The sequence below is a fragment of the Alligator mississippiensis genome, chromosome 1 (assembly GCF_030867095.1).
Source record: "Alligator mississippiensis isolate rAllMis1 chromosome 1, rAllMis1, whole genome shotgun sequence".
In the NCBI taxonomy this organism is placed as follows: Eukaryota; Metazoa; Chordata; order Crocodylia; family Alligatoridae; genus Alligator; species Alligator mississippiensis.
Window position 1 is genome coordinate 325,544,986 of NC_081824.1, and position 20,841 is coordinate 325,565,826.

General features: G+C 40.7%; 1 protein-coding gene across 4 annotated transcripts in view; it reads right to left on the reverse strand.

Annotated features, from left to right (window-relative positions):
- Positions 1-3,364: 3,364 nt before the first annotated feature.
- Positions 3,365-20,841, reverse strand: part of FRMPD4 (FERM and PDZ domain containing 4) — a 490,887-nt gene continuing 473,410 nt past the window's right edge. For 3 of the 4 annotated variants that reach the window (XM_019495129.2, XM_014607778.3, XM_019495130.2), the window contains 6 exons: positions 20,545-20,634; positions 19,813-19,995; positions 13,390-13,528; positions 11,019-12,074; positions 9,440-10,714; positions 3,365-5,222 (listed from right to left, as the gene is read on the reverse strand). In XM_019495129.2, the coding sequence (XP_019350674.2) occupies positions 3,895-5,222; positions 9,440-10,714; positions 11,019-12,074; positions 13,390-13,528; positions 19,813-19,995; positions 20,545-20,634 (4,071 nt within the window). In that variant the 3' untranslated portion in view covers positions 3,365-3,894. Of the gene's footprint in view, positions 5,228-9,439; positions 10,715-11,018; positions 12,075-13,389; positions 13,529-19,812; positions 19,996-20,544; positions 20,635-20,841 lie in introns of all 4 variants that reach the window. The other variant, XM_019495131.2, reaches the window with a different exon arrangement.

The following is a 20,841-nucleotide window of genomic DNA, read 5'->3' on the forward strand; positions in this document are numbered from 1 at the left end:
ATGGAGACAACTTGTAATTTCATTAATTCAAAAATGCAAATGCCATCTGAAACTTGTACCTGAGGCAAGAGACAGAAAGTTGTGGGAAAGGGAGCTCCCAATTGCCACCTCAAAAGGATCCTGGAAATTAGGAGATAGGCCACATACAGGTGTTAAGTTCCTACCAGAAAAAAAATGAGGTTTTCTGGATAGAAACTATGAGTGTACAAGTATTCTCTCAGTTTCACCAGTGGGAACATGCCCCTCCTAGGAGACAGATCTTCCAGTCTGAACTTGAATTAACCTCCCTGTAAGAACAAAATCTCTTGCAAGAGTGAACACTTGCAAATCTGATCTGGACTGGTCCAGGAAGGTACTGCAGCAGTGGGGTCTCTGGTCTGAGGAGGTGGGGGCTTTGCCATGCTGCTCCCTCTACTCTGGCTCTGAAGACCAACAGCAGGGTGGAGGAGGCTGCTCTCCACCCATTCCCCAGATCCCAATCTTTCCCCAATTCTCTGCTTCCCTGAGGGACCAGAAGGAGTGGAGCAATCATTGCTTTGAACGTCTTCCCCAGACCAAAGTCATCCCAGTCTGGTGAAGGTGTGGAGAGCAGGGGAGAGGTGGCAGCTGCAGCTGAACATCTGTACATTCCCTCTCCTGAAAAGATTTCTACTGGTGGAAAGTCAAACTGAATTAGATCTTGCAAAGGATATTAGATAGCAAAAGGTTCTTTTGCCATATAAGTAGAAAGACAATGAAAAAAGAAACAAGGCTTCCACAGCAAGGATGGGATAGAAATTAAATGTAATCCTGCTATGGTCCCAAACCTACCTGAAAAATTGGCATTATTTCTCAGAAAGGAGGATTATGTTGACCATGGACAGCAAAGGCACAATGAGTAATGAGAACAAGAGAAAGGAAACTGAATTTACAACATCTGAAGTGTATACAAAACTCAAAAAAATTAACATGGTCACAAAGAGACTGGAAAATTTCCCAGAATCCTGAAAGAACTGGCTCATGAAATCAGAAGACCAGCTGCAAGAATTCTTAATAAATTTGTCAAATCAAGAATGCAGAATAGCAAAGGCTGTATTTATACTTAAGAAATGAATAAAATAAGACATGGAGGTACCTAGGAAATGGGATAAATTGCAATTTGGGGTTATCCATGCCAGACTAGAAAATGCCAGATTGATTTGAGGTCTTTCTTGAATAAATTAACTATTTTTTTAGACAAAGGAAATGCAGACAATCTAATCAATCCTGACTTCAGTAAAATAGCTGTCAAAACTACAGAAACTGGGGATTAGTGAGCATAATATGGAAGTTGCTGTAGGGGAGATAACAATGGGAATGTATTGAAAGAGGAACTCTTAAGTCTGAGGGAGGTTAATAGTATTATTACGCAAGGATTGCTTTTGTTTACTATTTAATATGTTCATTAATGGATAAAAGAAGGAACATGGCAATGCAATTTGTTGGTGACAAAGTTGGGAGGCATCAGCAACGCAGAGGAGAATCAAGATATGCAGGAAGCACTGGATGACTTTAAGGACAAAAGGAAACTGGATGGAGTTTAATACTAGGAGGTGCAAGTACATGTACTTAGGGACAACAAGTAGTATTTCTGCTATGAGAATTCATCAACTGGAAGTGTCTGAGGAGGGGAAAGAGTTGGCTGTATTAGGCATTTATAGGAAGAGTAGGGATGCAGCTGTGAAAAAGGCTTCCTAGGAAAGTTATTTCCAATAAAAGAAAAGTATTAACCATTGTACAAAGTATATGTGGGATCTCCTCTGGAATTGTGTACAGTTCTGGTTACTCATTGCTGAGAAAGATGAATTTAAACTAAAACAGGTGCAGGGAAGGGCTCCTAGGATGATCGTGGTTATTAACAATAGCCCACTTTTAGACAGTAGCCAGTTTAGTGTAGCATGGTTGTGAAGGGATCTAGAGATTTTAGACATTGCTCTCTAAAAATACATTGGGGTGATAAACAATGGGGGTGGTGTGGGTGGGCAGAGCTGTTTAAAGGAAAATGTTATCACAAAAACAATGGCTATGAACTGGTCATGAATAAATTTAAGCAAAAAAAAAGCAAGAAGTATCTAAATGTCAGAGCAGTGATGTACTGGAACAGTCCTCCATTAACAAACATAAAAACAAACTCCTTTGAAGATGAAGCTTGGCCATTTTATTAAATGGATTTTATATGTCCTGGTTGCCTGAGACTGCAGGGAACTGGATTCTTTGATCCAAGAGATCTCTTTCATCCCATGATCTTATTTAGGCGCTAAGGAGCTAAAGAGTGAAATTTGATTGAAGATTAATGGAACTTTGGTTCTTAGTGTCTCATTTTGAAATTGACAAGTAAGCATCCAAATCACGTTGGCATGCTTGAAAATGTTACCCTTTGCCTCAAACTTGTTACTGGTGTTTAAAGAGAGCAAAAGAACAAGACCCAACTAAAAAAAAATTCTTAATCTTTTCAGTTCAAAATGCTCAGACACCACAGATGAGAAATTTCCTGCTGTTCAGAATGAAATGCCATCAGTGAACCAGAAATATCAGCAGTGAAACTGATTATAGTTGTCTAAATTTCACTCCTGTGGTGCTTTATGCACCTATATGCTGGAGTCAAGTCCCTGGAAGGTTTTTTTTTTCTGATTCAAGAAAACAACCCTGCTTGGTTTTTTATATGATAGCTTATTCTTTGCAACCATAGTGACTCAGGTTGTTTTGTTTTGTTTTTTTTTTAACAAAAGCCAATTCCATTCTAATGGTTTAGGCCTCCTCACTCAGAATAGAAAGCTTGGCTTTTGATACAACACAGCACTTTTCAAACCAGGACTAATTTGTTTGTTGGTTTTTCAGGCCTTGTATGTGAAATTATGGGAAAAAATGTGCAGTAATTACTTACATCAAGTACATCCAGTAAATTAGCTACATGATTCTCATTTTGAAGCCTAATAGAGGAAACTCTGAAATCTCTTGCCTTGGTGGTTGTTTAACTTCAAGATTACTGTGGGAACATGTACTTACCAAATTAGGCATGATTCATTTAGTCATGATAAAAATGTAGTAAGTAGGGGAACTTCCTAACAACTTCTTCTGGCTTCTCTTTTCCTTAGCTCTGTTTTTTGTCTTGAATGAAAACAATGATTCCCCATATGTCCTTTCATTGAAGAAAGAAACATTTCACTCTAGCTTTCTTTCACCTTCTTCAGTATGCTGCCCCATCCTCCAGGGACCCTTCACTTTTCCCATAGTTCCTAAAATGCAATATTTTACCACATAATATATGGGATCCTGATATGGGATCTTTCTCTATTTGCAACACAAGAAACACTTCCTAGAAAAGAAGAATCAGGTAACCCAACTATATGAACAAAAGTCATTTATTATATATATATTCTCTAGTAAGTTGTAATAGTCTCTTGGATTTTAAATGTCCTTTTGTTATTTCCAATGCTTAAAAATTATAATTTTAAAACATTAAATACTGTGTTATATACATTATGATTCCACTTCTTATTTCTAAACACAGAGTCTTCTCCAAGTGTAAACTTGGAGGGAACAGGAAACAATTCCTCTGTCATAACAGGCTGTAAAAGCTCACTTTCTACACCTGTAGATTTGGCTATATGAAAAATAGCCAAATGTCAACACGTTCTTGTATGGGAATTTTTTGTTTTTTGTTTTTGTTTTTATACAAACAGAAGGATAGAACTGGTCAGTACTTTGTCAATGTTCGGTATTATAACTTTTTTTTAATCTCATACCTATTTTATATAAAATAACAAAATATACAGAGAGAGCTGAGTTTGTTACATTAGTTCATACACATAGAGTAAATAAAAGTTTTCATGTATGGCTTTGCAAAGGTATATTATGAAGTGACTTTTGTTTTATTTATTTATTTAAAAGCATTTTAAGAGAACGTGTTAGTGTGCTTACAATAGCAGCCATGGTAGTTGAATGTCGAGCCAAGAGTTTAATGCTAGGATCACCGGAGGTCTTGCCTGACACTGCTTCTGCAGCTTTCAGAAGACAAATGTAGTTTATGACAACCTCATCTATCTTAGCTATAATTTCCTGCTGCTGTGTTTCAGAGTTCATGACTTTAACTAAACGCATGCAGGCTTCTGTTAAACAACAGAGTACTTGAAAGCTGGAAGTCATAGCTAAAAGCATTTCCTCAGGGCTTTTGTCAGCCATGGCCATTTTCCTGCAGGCACTTCCCAACTGTCTTGATTCTATAGATAACAGTTGTTTGTACTGAGAAAGTTTAAGGTCATATGTTTCCCGATGTAGATCTTCTCTCTTCTCCACACATCCTCGGACCAGTGAGAGTAGCTCATTGGCATCCTTTTGTGCTGCAAGAAATCCATCAGGCATTGCATACATTTTCTCCTTCATCACATTGATTCTGGCGATTCGTGCATCAAAGGCCATGTCATCGAGGTTCATATCAATTTGGCCACCTTGGTCTTCAGCATTGCTTTTGTCATGTGTGTAGTTTGCCTCAGTTTGGGGTGACTCAACAGCGTTCCTCTCAGTTTCAATGGAGAAAGACTGACTGACTGGCTCTAGTAACTCACATGGGATCTGTGGTTCATAGAGGCAAGAGAGCTGGTTGTTGTGTACATCATCATCATCATCATTTCTTCGGCTTAGGAAACAGTAGCTAAACGGGCCATGACATCTCCAGTTGCTGGCATCCAGCTTTCGTAAGGGCAACGTTCTATACTGTTTGGAGTCCTTTTGAATGGCGCTCATGAGTGAAGATTTTTTATTCTCTTTACTGTCACTGGTGACATTCATAGAACTTTGCGAATAGCTTTTTGATAGCTTTCTGCCCAGTGGGAGTTCTACCCTTTTCTCTGACCTGGATTCATCTCTTTCTATGATGTCTAGAGACTTCAAACTGACTGCAGCCTTCTTTTTCTCAAAGAGCATCTCAATGCCTGTGGACCCGGCAACAATGCTGCTGCTACTGCGTCTCAAAACTTTTCTGCTACATGGCATCCTGAGGCTTCCTCCAATGATGTCATATGGCCGTAAACTGACTGCTGCCTCACATACCTGGTTTGCTTTGGGAATGTCACAAGAGTTTTGATTTTGACTTGGCACCTTTGATTCTGATAACATGGATGATAGCATGATGGTGTCAGCTGGAGGCTGGTTAGGAAAAGTTGAAGGCATGCCTCCTTGTCTTCCTTTTTCAGGCTCTGTGAAAGCTACACTAGGGGTAGTAGAAGAACAAGAGAGAATAATTAAGCATCACTCTGATAACATGTAGACTGAATTTCTAGATATATTTTATATACTGTCCTTCCCTTCCCCTCCTCCACCTTTTCTTTTCTTTTTGGAAATAAACTGTCCAGACGGGTTCTTAATATTTTTAAAGGTCTCCGTTTCACTTAATATACCATTCATGCATAAACGTTTGTCTTTCAGGAAAGATAAAGATTTTGGTATGTCACTAAATATGGAACATCCATCAACATGTTCACATTTATGTATATTTATGCATTAGCCTACTCTGATTTAAAAATGGAGACAGTAGGAATGAAATTCAAAAACATTTCCACAAACAACCCCTAAGGTACATGGAATGGAAATTTCCTATTTAGCACTTCAAAGAATATTAGCAAATTGAAAAATCTGTTATTTAATTAAAATTGAAATAATTTGATAATTTGTGTCCCTTTATACTCCCCCTCTTTCCCCCAAAATGGGTTCTTGGGATATAGACAGTCATAACAATTATATCCATATCAATATGGATAATAGCTTTTAGGATGCAACTATTATGCTTGCACGCTTCTATGACAACACAGGGTGCACAATCATTGCCGCTTTAACTGTACCATGCATTCAGCCTGACGTCAGAGGCACAAAGCTAACTACCTCTCTCGGTTTTAACCTTGTTTCCTTCAGGGTTCAGTTACAGTGATTTAACTAACTTGTATCATTAAATAAATCGGCAGATGTAAGAGATGCATTGTAAGTGATCATGCACTTTCCTGAGCAGCATGTTCCTGCTTTCCTTTTAAAGCTATTAAGGTAGGTTTGTCTTAGGCCAGTCTAAGGCAGTGAGAAGAAATTGCTTCATTTGGTTTATGATATTTCATTTTTCTGGTTTTCATACATTAACATATTGCTGCTGTTTGATTTGCAACTAATAAAGGGTTTGTTTGTACCTGAGCGAAAATCTTTTGTTAAACTAATTTAAAAAAACCCCAACATTTATAAAATCTCTTGAAAATGTTGTACTAACTTAATCACATGTAAGCTGGGGTGGGCATAATACGACCCGCGGGCCGGATGCACCCCGCCAGACCATTCTATCTGGCCCACGGGGTCCCTAAAAATTTTAGAAAAGTAATATTTATCTGCCCCTGGCTGCCTGTCATGTGGCCCTTGATGTCTTGCCAAAACTTAGTAAGTGGCCCTCTGCCCAAAATAATTGCCCGCCTCTGATAAGCTGTCCTTACAGGATACACTTACAAGCAGATTTCAAGTTAAATGAATTCATACTTAATGAATGACATTTCTTCTATACGGTTAGTGCTCTGAGCCTTTTCCCTGGCCTATCAACAATGCAACTTTCTTATTTTCTTTCAATGGCTTATCAAGAGATAAATATTCTTTATTTCAGTGAAAGAAATACTAGCCATATATTCACACTACACTATAAATTTGCAGACAGTTTGCTCCTTGATGGGTGTTAGAAATGGTAGGTACACTTAGTGTATAGTAATTAATCTCAGATTTTTCTCTCCTAAATTGCCATAAATCTAGCTGTAAAGATCCTGTTACATTTAGTGAGCATGTACTTAGGCATGCAAGGGCAGAATTCTACTCCACTGGTGAGACACCTGACATTTATATAATTTTTAGGCATCTGCATCATACAAAATTTTGCTTCATCTTGTGCAACACCTCAAATCATGCTAACTTGCCTGAATTCCTTATGCAGCCACATTTTCACATAATGCAACTAAAATTGTCCTGCCATGTATGCTTGGAAGTGATTCAATGCTGCTGCAAAGGTATAGAATTGCATTTATGCTCCATTGCAATTCAACTTTGCAACAGACACACAAAAATATCAGACCAAGCCTCCAAATTGCAGAAAAACAAGGGCTCTGACTAGTTGCTGGTTAACACTGTACTGAGAACAGCATGTTGCTGGTGCCTACTTTTTGCCCAGTAGACTTCAAGGTCAAGGCACCAAAGCAGGACATGGAAGACTCAGATTCTAGGCCCACCTCCTGTTGAGGGGATATAAATCCCAACCTTCCTCATCAAAGGCAGTTTCCTAATCACCAGACCACAGGCCAGACAGGACCGCAAGCAGCCAAGAGAGGAAAGGAACATCAAGAAACAAGAAGAATAAGCAAGAGTGTCTGATGGTGGCTCAAGGAAATGGAAACTGTTCTACATTGTTTGCAATTTAAAAGGCATAGAACCATTCGAACCCCCCCCATACAAACAGCCTTCATGGGACAGCAAGTTTTCTTCACAACTATCAGCTTGAAATGCCTATCCAATAAGGCTGACTTAGATACTCCAGTAACACTCCTTGTAATAGTATTTCTTCATGTAAGAGAAGCCTCTTGGAAGGCTTTCCCTAAGAACCCTAACATGAAGACATGAAGACATATTTCTCTATGTTTGGGGAGAGGAAGGAGAAAGCCTTGTAGATTGGTCATAAGGATACCAGCTGACTCTGCTGTCAGATCTCTCCTGAAACCAATTCTCCTGTGGCATCTCTTACTACACCTGGCTTACACAGAAGGGTGGAGAGGGCATACTAAGGATTGATGATGCATTTCTTTCCAAATCACCTTGTTAACTACAGCGCAAAGCCCATCCCACCTGTACTGTTGCAACTCCAGTGAGCTGGATCCTGCCCCTTCTTACTGAAATAAAATCTACAGTAGTACTATAACCTACTGGCATCACTGTGTATAATGTATTTGGCATTAAAAAGGTATTGGGTAAAATAAATAGGGAGCAGGGGCCAGGAAGGTGGGAACTCTGGGCTCCCTCCTACCTCTAGGACTCTTTCTTGGCTGCTCAGTGGGTACCTTCAATACCAAGGGGTGAAAAGCTTTTTTTCAGCCATTTCTGCTGTCTGATTAGGGCAGCCTGCCCCATATGCATCTGGTTAGGATGCCCTAACCAGATGGTTGTGGGGCAGAAATGGCTGAAAAAAGGCTTTTCAGGAAAAAGTTGAAGTGCGAGTACAAACAGGAAGTGTGGATTCAAAACCTGGGTGGGGCAAAACCCAGGTTCCCCACATTCTGGCTAAATGCTGTAATCATTAAGCTACTTGAGAAGGAGAAGCAGCTTAATACTGGTTGGTAAAGAGAATGACAGTTGTCTATTTAGTGTCTATTTGCTCAGGTAAGAAGCCCTGTTAAGATAAGTATGTGTGGGGAGGTGGGAGAATAAGTGGAATTCCAACCAGTCATCCGATACATCACAGCAGAGATGAAAATTTACCACTGAAATGATTGGGGAGTCCCATGTTTCCTGGGTAACTGAGGCCCTCTCTGTGGAGGTCTCCAAGGGCTTTCCATTGAAATGTATGGGACCTGTATGATTCTGCAGATTGAAGCAGAACTCAGATCAGGGCACCACTAGCTTTATACTGACTCCCCAGTTACAGTATAGAAGACTATGTTACCCTGCAGGTGAAGTAAAATGCCTCCTTGACCCTGGTCCTATAAAGCCTACTGCATCAGCTATGTGTTAAGTGTCTAGCAAGTGAAGCAGAATTTAGACCATGCTCACCTTTGGAGCTACCAAGAGTCCACAGGGTGGGGGGTGATTCCAGCACCCCTTCTAACCTGATCCCAGAATGAGATCCCCTCTTACCCACCCCTAGTTATGCTACTGCTTTGTCTTAAGGTTAAAATGAGACATATTGGAGAACATTAATGGTTCTTCAAGAATTTGCACATGGTTGAACTGGATCACACTTACATATCTCCAAGTCACTTGGGTGCCTAAGAGGTGGACTAGGATCTGGCCCTATGTATTCAGAAATTCAAATGAAATATACATTTGAGACACTGTGGCATAACATCCAAGCAATATTCTTTCCAGTATCCATCATGTCATAGAGAATTTAGACTAGAAAACAGTTTTTGAAAGCAAATAATAAATGGAAATGTTTTTTTCTTCTGTTTAATAAAATGCAATTGTGGGGGAGGGGGGTTAATTCAAATATTTCTTTGCAGTGTTAGTAATTAAGAACCAACGGTACATTCACACATTAGAAACAGAAAGTGAAAATGAACAGAAATGGTCTAGGTCTAATTTTACTGTCCACTGCAGCTTGACAATATTCTTTCAGATAAGGACAACAATCTTCACACCTAGTTTTTACACATTTTCCCTATTAAATATGTGCTTCAGAAGTGCTTTATTATTGCTGTACCTGTAGTTTCTTTTATCTTGGGGATCCGATGACATCCATCTCTCAAAGTGCCAAATAATGGTTCAGCGTTAATTGCTGAATGCATGACAGGCACTGTCATTCTATGACACACAGCCTCAGACTGCTGATGTAGCTCCTTGTAAGTTCCTCCATGGTTTGGAAGAATGGCAGCTCTTTCATCTGCTGGGATATAGCCAATGCCCTTAACTGATGAATCAGAAATAATGTGCTTAACATCAGAAGTACAAAGAGGAGATTCAATGGGGGTAGCACAAGTGCTACTGCCTGTGCTGCAACCTGCATCCACTGAAGAGCACTGGGAGCTTTGCAGAGAAAAATGGCCTTCACTTTGCAGAGAGGACATGCGCTTGGCCAAGTGATATTCACAAAGTCTTGCCACACTCTGCTCAGCTTCTGGAAGCTTTGAGGGATGGTCATCTGCAGATAACTCCACATCTTCTGTGTCATTTAGGTCTTTGGCTGAAGACACACTAGTCATGTCAGACAAAAAGCCTTCACTCTGGCTAAGTCCTAAAATATCATCCTGATCCACTTCAGGATCCACTTCATCTTTACAGTCAACTTCTGTTTTACCAAGGCCAGAAACTCTTGGAAATGTCTTCCCATTCACTATTTCTGAGCTTGATTTATCTGATGCTCCATCATCAGAAGCAGCATACCATCTTTGGCGAAAAGCAGGTCTTTCCATATTAAAAGTACTTGCATGCTGACTGTCTCTTGATGCAAGACTACCAAATTTACCTTTTAGGTCTTCATCAGTCTCTGCTTTTTTAGTTCCCGGCTGCTTTTTCACAGTTGCATTGCCATCAGAGGCTGCTTTTGCTTCTCCATCAGTCACCTTATTTTTCCTTTTACTAGTGCAAGAATATACCAAGGACCCCATGTGCAATTTGCTAAAATAGTCAGTGACCGATTTTGTTTCCATAGTCTCTGGTTCCATTTCCATGTTATCTGAATGAAGAATCTGCTTTGAAGGCACAACTTTTGATTGTAGCTCTGCAGCTTGCCGATTAATCGAAGACTGCGAGGATTTCATAAGTGATCCTCCAGCCTGATTCTTAGCAATGGGGAACTCTGTCTGCTCTTCCATGAGGTGTTGGTAGCCTTCACTAGCGGCCAAAAACATACGTGTGGAATTTTCTGACTGTTTCTGTGCTGTAGCCAGTTCAGAGCTTTCGGTCATTTCAGAAGAGTTTGTTTCATTGCCAGAATCTGAAGATGACTCAGGGCTATATGCTCGCAAGATTGCTACACCTGCAAGCCACAAAAAATAAGAGTCAATTAATGAAAGCATCTGAGGCACTTGGATAAACTGATAAGTAAATGGGGTGTGTTAAATACAAAAATATGTTTGTAAGAATACTCGAGTTTATTGCACAGGTCCCAAGAAAAAAAAAACAACTTAACAACATACTGGTAGTTCCACTACATGACATGGAATGTGATGCATGTAAATGATGGTAAAAACATAGAAAATGGAATGTTTCCAACACTAAACGGTTCAAATGAATGAAATGGGATGGTTTTCAATGAATAAATGTAACTATGGCGAAAGAACCTGAATTGTCATTTGTCTGCTGTTCCTCTGAAGCAGCCAAAGCTTCTAGTGCTTGAAGAGTAGAGACTACAGCATCATCTAGCCCCTTTTCACATTTGCCCTCTGTATTAGTAGGGACAGCATCAATGAGTGACACTGGAATGTCATCAGTTCCTGGATCACTAGCTTGCTCCTTTTCTTCTCTATACTGTGTTGTTTGGTTCTGAGAGTCTTCCTCATCTGAACTGTCCCTGAAGCCAGGAGGAGGAGCAGCAATGGCCATGTTTAAGGTATGCAATAAGAAGTCATCTTCATTATCATCACCTTCTGGAGGGGGGAGTGAGGTCAAATCAATAATGTCATCACTAGAACCAGAAAGGCTGAGAATGGCGGGCCTATTAATTTCTCCTACCATAATATCTTCCTCGCAGCTCACTTCATCTTCATCTTCAGCATCATCTGTGTTTTCTGCATAACAAATGTCATGCAATAAAGGCTCTTCTATCCCTTCTGCAGCTCCAAATATCTTGCCATCATTTATGCTTGCGTAAACAGAATTTGCAGCAAACTGAATGCTTTCAGCATCTGGCGACAATTCTAGACCTTTCATATCATTGGCATTATTAATATAAATTGCTCTTTGCTTCTCTAACACTTCTGGACTTTCATCCAAAAGTCTTTCATAGCCAAGAGTTTGGGGACTGATGCCATCCAAACTGTGATCTCCAAAAATAAAGGATACTTTTGCTCCCCTTGGTGAATCCTGTGCTTTCTTGCTTGATTCCAATCCTGAAAGTGACAGCAATGACTGCTGATTTAAACCTCTGTTTGCTTCTGTCTCAGTGGGGCCACCTGGCTTTATTAGCTGCTCATCAAATCCACCTGAATTATAGGTATTTTCTATGTACAGATGCCTGTGGTCTTTTTGACATAAGGGACTTTCAGAGAGATCTGCCATTTTCTGTTTTGGGTCCACAAAAGTAATATGGGCCTCTCGATCTCCTTCAGCCGCAAATGTGGTAGTTTTTGGTATACAATTCCACTCAGGAGCATGGAGCTTGCCTCTGCTTTCAATTCCTATAATATAAAAACATAAAAGCAACAGTTGTTTAACAAAGGAGTCACTCCATGCAATTTGATAATAATAATTTGTTAATCCTGTGTAATCTGTACTTTGAATAGGATAGCTGTGTTCAGCAGTCAAAGCATTTCCAAACTCATTTCTACTTTATGTTAAGGAGTTTTAGATTTAAGAATTAATCTTAGCCAGATGGTTTTATGATAAGATTACAGAATAAAACAAGAGCTAGGTAAAATCATATTTTAAGACTCATTAAAAGAAACACAGCACCTCATATTCTTAGATATAGAAAATGTTAAAATAACTGTTTAAATAGGTTATCATTTATTTATTTAATTGAGGCATTAGGAGTATATTGGACATGTCATTCATTTTTTTTTGTTTTTTTTTTTTTATTAGAGATATAGGCTGCCCTCCCCAAGAAGGCTCAGGGAGGCTTACAATAAAAGGCAAAACAACCCACAAGGTACAGAACAACAGACTCTCCCAAAGATACCCAGAACTTCAAATCTCCACTCCACCTCACTTCACTCACTTCTGCTTCCCTGGCTATCACCCACCTGTGCTTCCCGATGCCCATTCACTTCTACATATACTAAACCGTTTCCCACTTTCCGCTACACCCCATATCTACCCACTTCGACTCTCCTGCTTTTTCCTCTCAATGTTGCACAGAGAGGTTGCAGCTGTCCCCAAAATGGTGTTATTTTACCTTTGGGATGTTATCAAAGGCTGAATTTTAAAACACCATGAATCTAACTTTAACATTATAACAGTCAGGCCCTTGCTACACATTACATGTATTACACAATAAACTGGTTAATCACACAACAAATTTAGAACAGCTACATGTACAAAGTAATTATCACATGAGAAAAATGACTATCCACCTATCAAAAGAGCCAACCAGCTGTAAAATTAGTGATAGAAAATGTGTAAAAGTTGATTTCTATCCAGCTTTAATCTGAACATGTACCAGGGCCCTCAGCCACAGTCTAGTCATCTGTTCTGCCTTGTATGGTTACATCTGTTTCAATAAGATCCTGCCTTCATGGACCTTATTTTAGGTCATCATGCCTTCCCCAGCCCAGCCCCTGGCTTGTTTACTTTTCATTCCATCCAGGAAGAGCATACACCAACTGATGAAACCTCCTTAACCTGACAAAGGGTTTTTGAACTCAAAAGCTTGCTTAATAACTATTCTCCAACTATTCGGGTTGGTCTAATAAAAGATATCAAATTCACCCAAGGAACCTTGTTTGCCCTTTTTGTATACACTTGACAACTATTAATGCATGATATAAGAAATACCTGCTTCTCGGTTTCCTGTATTTTTCTTGTTGGCCATGTTAAATATTGAGCGCCTTGAATCAACCAGCAGTCTATAGTATCCAGCTGTTAAACAAGCAAGGTTCATTGCATCTGATGATTCCATTAGCAAAGTAATAGGCTAGGAAGAAGACAACCAAATCTTGGTTAAGGCTATTCATTCTTAATGAGCTCACTTGATGAAATATCACTGAGTAAAAAAATAGTATATTCATAAAGCATCAGTGAAATAAACTAGTTTTCCTCATTTCTGAAATGTATGATATAAAATGACTGCTAGGATATCAAATGTTTAAAAACATCAGAATTGTATCAAAGATGTATAACAAGACATTTTAAATTTGTTTGACAATTTTGTTAGATTTCTAAAGGGAGTTTAGGATTTTGAGGTTCTTGCTCCATTGATTTTTTTACCCTATGCAGAAGTTTTTCCAGCATAGCATTATTCATGTTATAACCCAAACTACTACAGGCAACCCCTGCTTAATGCAGTTTCAATTAGCACTATTTCACTATAGCGCTCATTTGGAATTGATACCCGATTCTGCTGAGCGCTCAGCCATTTTCGCTATAGCACTCAGTGGAATCAGAGTTTCGGCAGGCAGGCAGGGCGGGAGAAGCAGCAGTGGTGGCGAGTGGGAGGTGAATGAGTGGCAGTGAGTGGGCAGGCAGGCATGAGGGCCCAGGGTGGGATGGCAGAAGCGCGGACCCAGGCTGACACAGGTGCTGGAGTGGGCGGGGGGGGTAGAGACAAGTGGCTGCAAAAGAGGGGAGGAGCACAGGACCCAAGCCAGTGCCTGGGGCCAGGGCTGGCAAGGGCCCGCACCCAGGGTGGGGGGCAGGAGCATGTGGCCTGTGCTGGGTGTGGGCCAGGAGCATGTGGCCTGTGGGCTTCCACTGGCCCATGCTGGGGCCAGTGAAAGCCCGCACCCAGAGCAGGGCAGAAGGAGCACAGGTGCCCAGGCTGGAGAGCAGGGGGGTGGGGAGAAGCGGTGGTGACAGAGACAAGTAGCACAAGCCCACGCCAGTGCCTGGGGCCAGGGCCAGCAGGGGCCTGTGCCCAGAGTGGGGCAGGAGCACAGGGCCTGCATTGGTGCCCGGCAGCAGAAGTGCCAGTGCCTGGGCTGGCAAGAGGGGCTGGAGAGACCAGCAGGCAGGTGAGGGGGTGGGGAGAGGCGGCAGCAGTGAGAAGCAGCGAGGTGGGGCTGGGCATGAGCATGGGACCCAAGCCAGTGCCCAGGGCCAGGACCGGTAGGGTCCCAGAGCAGAGCAGCAGGAGCACAGGCCTGAGCTGGTACATGGGGTAGAGCGCTGGCAGGTGGGCGGGGGAGTGGGGAGAGGCAGCAGCAAGGCACACAGCAACCAATTAATCTCTATTTACGTTCATTTTTATGGGGAAATGAGTTTTGCTTAATGCAGTTTCGCTTAGCACTTGGTTTCTCTGGAACCAATTAAGAGTGGTAAGCTGGGGCTGCCTGTAATAGCAAAAAGCTAAGAATCTGTTACTCTAGGAGTTGGGGGAACTTCAATGAAGCACAATCACTGAACCTTGCCAGAAAACTAGAATGTTATGGGGGATGTATGTGTGGAAAAGCAAAATGACAAAAGCAAGCAGCAGAAATGAGGGAAGATGCAGGACAAAAGGAGGTGGCAGTGAAGGTAGAGCACACTGTGGGAAAGGGACTCTATCACAAGGGTGCAGACAGAAGTGCAGCTCCTAACTGTAACTCAGAATAATTTTTGCAAAGAGTTCTGAGTTACAACGTTACCCCAAACCAAACAGAAGTTCCCTGTTAGTTTCAGGGGGAGAGGAATCTAGCTGCCTGCTGGGAGTCTGCAGTCAGGTTCCCACAACAGTGGTCATGGCTCTCTGCTAGTGCCCAGTGCTTGCAGTTTGCAGAATGGGAGGAGGGAAAGGTAGTGGAGGGAGCTTGTTCTTGGGGCTCCCCACCTGGTGCTGAAGAGTGGGGTGGGTGAATTGGAGTCCTCCCACTTCAGGGGTGGGGGGCTACAATCCACCCACCCCACCCTCCGGGGGGAATGAAAACCCCCCAGATTGAACTCCCTCTGCTCCCTCTCCTCCTCCCAATCTGAAAACAGACAGGCTGGGAGCTCTGCAGACACAAGTTACAAAAGATGCTACATTTTGAAATGTCTTTATCATACCTCATGCAATGAGGGGTCATATTTTCACCCAATCAGCCTTTTTTTAAGATGTCTGCAGCTGTGCACTTGTGTTTGGTCACAGCTAAAAGCTGCCTTCCGTGGCCAGACTGGGCAAAAATTGTCACTTCTGTCTGCACTCAAGGTAGCAGCACTACATTGCAAAGGAAGGGGGAAAATGGAAGAGAATTGGAGATTGTAAGAATATATGCCAAGCTGATGACATTAGTGTATGAAGGGTCAAGAGTCTACGATCAATAAAAGCCAATGACAGTAGAAAGAACACAAACAAAATTATGACAGAAACTGAAATAACACAGGTGCAGAGAAAGGGGATGTAGAAAGTGAGATCAACATTTAAAATGATCTTGCAGCAGTGACAGAGAAGGGTCCAGAAAAGACTTATATTGGCCTAGGTTACAAAAACAGTGGGAGCTACACAGAAAAATGAAAGAGCATAAGGAGTGACAGTATCCCCAGCCCAGGAGCATCAAAATGAAATCCAACTGTAGCCAGAGTTTCTATATTTCCTATACCATGACACACATTCCTTTACCTAACATTTTATAGGTCTGTATAGCTCCAGGAGGTACGTATTGCCCTGGCTCCTGCTCCCTATGCTGTTTGTGTAGTTTGCATTAAATACTCGGTAGATTCCTGGGTAAATCAAAATTAGAACCTAGATCATCTGGTACCAGTCAAATATTTAAGCCAAAAATCTATCTTTCTTTGATAAAACACTGTGTACTATGTACTATACATATTACATGCAATTTAAGCTTGCATTGCATATCCAGTTGAAAACTGTACATGGCTTCAGTTTCTCTATCTGTAAAATAGGAATAATGATCCTAACCCCATTTTTGTAAAAGCTTTGTACTGCATGACCGAGAAGTCCTGAGAGCTGCTGCTGCTGCTTCTTATGCCAGCTTAAGTTTATCCCCAACACTTGCTTTAGTGATTCATTTTTAGGTAGGTATTTTCCAGAACAAAGATACAGCACGGTAAGATTTTTAGCTCGTGTGAGGTTCCCAAAAGTACCCCTGCCTTACTAAAAAAAAAAACACCTCTCTCAGCAGAGCTAATTACACTCTGAGCAGTGCCACACTAACATTGCTCCTAGTTTCAGAGCTAGTGCACACAGAACCAGCATGGATTACCAAAACACAGCACTGCCGTGAGCCACAGACATACCTGAAGGGGTTGTACTTAACTCTTTGGGCTGTGCCCCTAGCAGTATCCTGTTCTGCATTGTTCCACTGGTCACAGATTCCACATTACAGCTCATTATCACATCGAAAAACCTGGGGCCCTTTCAGTAAAATATTTGGGAAGATAATGGTTGTCCATTTTACTAGAACTGCCTGCTAGCAAATAGGCAACTATTGTAGAGAAAGCTATGAAATTGCTCTCCAGACTGAAACTAAAGTTCTGTGATCAGAGCTGTCTAACACAAAGCAAGCAAAGAACAAGATCTATAATACTGGCTTGTAAACCAATGCACATGGTGTTAATACTGTTCCCTGGCACCCTCATTCAGTAGTACATTACATGAATAGTTTTAGGCTTGATGGAAAAATCCAGACATTTTTAAATTTGTTTTTATTGAGAGCCAAGTATTTTGTTTTTGGGCAGTTTGAAATTTTGATCCCATGTATAGGAACTTTGGTTGAATGATCTATACTTCTTACAAGGCATTCAACCACAGGGAAAAAATAACACAAACTATTAATCCAAAGATGAGTGAATCAATTCTTGTTATGTAAGACGTTTAGAAAGAGCTGACATTTTAAATGCTTTGTTGACACTGAACTTTTTGTAAAGATTAACAGCAGTAGGTAATTTCCACAGATTTCAAATGCCAGGAATATTACTGTAACCTACTTCTCACCCATTTTGCATTCTTGTAGCAACCAAACCCTTATTAATGACTTCTTTGAAATAACTTATACTTGAGAAGCCACTTAAAGGAAGAGTCAACAATAAAGACCCAAACTGAACTTTATATCCAAGGTTCCTAAAGTGCTTTGCAAATATTTATTAAAGCTCATAGTACCTCTTTTTCCTTTTAAAGACTGGTGAACTGACATAGAAGGCTGCTGCACTAGAGAGATCTAGATTGTGCATCTCTTCCTTAGGAAAGCCCACTCCCTCTTGTTCCACAAAGCACAACTCACACCCAGGGAAACAGGTGGTGGTGCAAGTTGCCTTCCTTTTGAGTTTCTGCTGTAAGGCTCAGTTGTTATACTTTCTAATTAAATAGTTTTTTGTACATAAGCCCAAATCCTAACAAGTGCCAGCCTCTTCTTGGGACTACTCAGTATCATAATACACTTTGGGTGATCACTGTTTTGGAGGAGTTCTTCAACTACTAATAATATACCTGTTCCAAACATGTAGTCATATATGGTAACAGGGTTTGGCTTCCCTGTTACCATGGTTCTAGTGTAAATTGAGTGTGATGTTCCACGACAAAAATAATAGAAAAACTTACAGGCTGGTGAACACCCTCTGTTCTCCAAGTCTGTAACAACAACAAGAATAATAATAAACTTATGATCTGCTAATTCATTGAGGAAAAAGATACTATATATGGTTGGTATCAAGAATGGCAAGGAAATTGAGACAGTATCCATGTCTACATGAGACACTGATTGTGCAGTCATTACTGCACAGTCATTTAGTATTTGTTTATACTGCACAGTAGCCGAGTTACTGCACAGTAGTGTCGCTGAACAACTTTTTCATGATGCTGACTTTTTCATGATGCTGCTTTTTCATGCAGTAGTGTTGCATCATGCTTCCTGCCACATGACACTATTGTGCAGTAGTCACAAGGTATATAGGAAGAAAATACACTATTCGGTGAAACTGTTCAGTTCAGGGGTCCAAGAGATCAGCCAGAGTGTATTAGGAATCAATGAGTTCAGTGCAGGACCTAGGATTTTTAAGGTAACTCATCCCAGGAAGAAATTAACTGAAACTTCATTTTGTTTCTCCCTCTATATCTGCATACCCTGTTACTTGCATGCAGTGGAGGGAGAAGAGATGGGAGCAGACCCTTCCTGGTCACCAAACTTTTGGGACTGTCAAGGGAAAGGGGATGCAGCAGGCAGCTCATAAAAGAGACTCAAGGCTGAAGGCTAGGAGTGACCAAGGAGTTGGGAAAGGCTGCAGAGCAGGGAAAGCCAGGCAGCCTATTAAGCTAAGCAACACCCCCCCCCCGCACGGGGCACTCCGTCTGTCCCACCATCTCAGCATTCACAAGCTGCACTGCGTATGTAGAAAAAACATTTAAAGCTGTGTCTATGACCAAATCACTGATTCCCCAAATCAGCATCGAATCTTCAGATTCAGCCGAATCAAATCAGGACAGTTATCCAAATCAACAAATCGAATCACTGTCCCCCGATTCAGGCCAAATCCAAGTCCGAACCAAAAATGGCTCGTTTTGCACACCCCTAACCCACAACTACATTAGACAGGAAAAGAAAAAGCAGCAAAAATTATAGAAAAAGAAACTTCTCTCCGAGTGCATCTACCCATGCAACCCACTATGTACCTAGTACTTCAGCAAGTATTAAATGACTGCATAGTACCCGCCAGTACTGCGTAATCCTGGTGGCGCATGGGTTGTTTCTGACCCTACTGAGCAGTAGTGGTGGCATAACACTTAATGTATGCTGATGCTATGTCACCATAGCTCGGCACTACAGCCACGTAGTGTCTCATGCACTCTCTGAGTAGGTGATTCTATATATGTGATCCTGGATTAGATGGAACACTGGTTGAATGCGGTGCGGTGATACTTAGGTTCCTATAATGTCCATCTTTGATATAGTTCTTTTCATTTGCAGATTTCAAACTGTTTCATGAGGAGGTCAGTATCATTATCACCATTTTACATCCGGGGAAACTGAAGCACAGAGTAGTGAAGTTACTTGCCCAAAGTCACCTAGCAGACCAAGAGCACAGCCAGGAATACAACTCAGGTCCTCCAAGTCCAGGCCAATGCTGTATTTTACTAAGACTCCTCCTTCCATAAGAAATAATATGTATTCAGTTTGACTAAATCAATTCTAAAATAATTTCTTGCACCATGGGTGGCATGAAAACCTTTAAAATAAAATCAACTCCACAGCTCTCTAAATATTCTCTCTACAGGATATTTAAATCAAAAAAGAAAAAGGAATGCAGCATTATTTTAGAAGCACAAGTTTGTACAAACCAATACCAGCTTACCTTCACATCTAAAACATGCAGCTCAACTCGAACACTGCTTTCATCTTCTGTGAACATCTCAATCCTGTTCACATGGCTGAAGTCTGCTAGCAAGGCCACCAGATTTGTTTTGGTGTTTATCACGTGACTGATACCATACCGTGGCCCAACTAACAATGTCACTTCTGAACGTTTTTCTGCCTGCTGAAAAATTAGAAGAAAAGGTAAGAAACCCAGTAGTTGCTGTATATCACACACATGCATAAACAATCATCACTCTCTCAATTTGCAGTTTCTTTACCATGAATTACTACATTCTTTGGTGAGAAGTAAAAGCCAAATACATGACTTCTCTAGATTTGTGTGTAATGGAGAAAGGAAATGTTATCACACTTCAGTTTACTTTGTTGGAAAGTGACTGTATTGTGATTTGCATATGAGTGAATGTTGATTTATATTTCTTAAAATAACTTCATTACCAAGGTTTTTTCTTATCTCAAAATCTTTAATCTGTTGCCACTGTGTGCATGGTGTCATTTGCCAAGTGAATGTTATCTTCATATTGCCAGACAAACTGAATACCAAAGAATACATTTTCATAAGGAACGATTAGGGCAGGGTGCTGCTGGTCTGAAGTTTTCTTATTTTATAATGAGATTTGGACTTGAATGTCCTTAAAGAAAATATTTCAGTCCAGCATTTTCAAATTTATTGGAGAAAATGATCAAGAAATTAAAAGGAAAAAATAATTACCACTAATGTTGCCTTGAAGACACGCCCCCCATACAGTCGTAGATCACTGAGGAACTTGAGATAATGCACCTTGGCTTGCAGGGCAGACAGCTGAGAAAAGGGATGCAAATTGCACATAATATTACATTTATTACATAAGTAAGATGAGCTGAGAGAAATCAACACAAACAAATGGATGAAATAAATCATGAATACATAGCCTACGGAGAATGGCCTCTATCAGTCTGAAGTAAAGCATTATACATTTGATTTCCTGATGAGGGAATAAATAGTTTCAGTCTTAAAATTAAAGTCTTA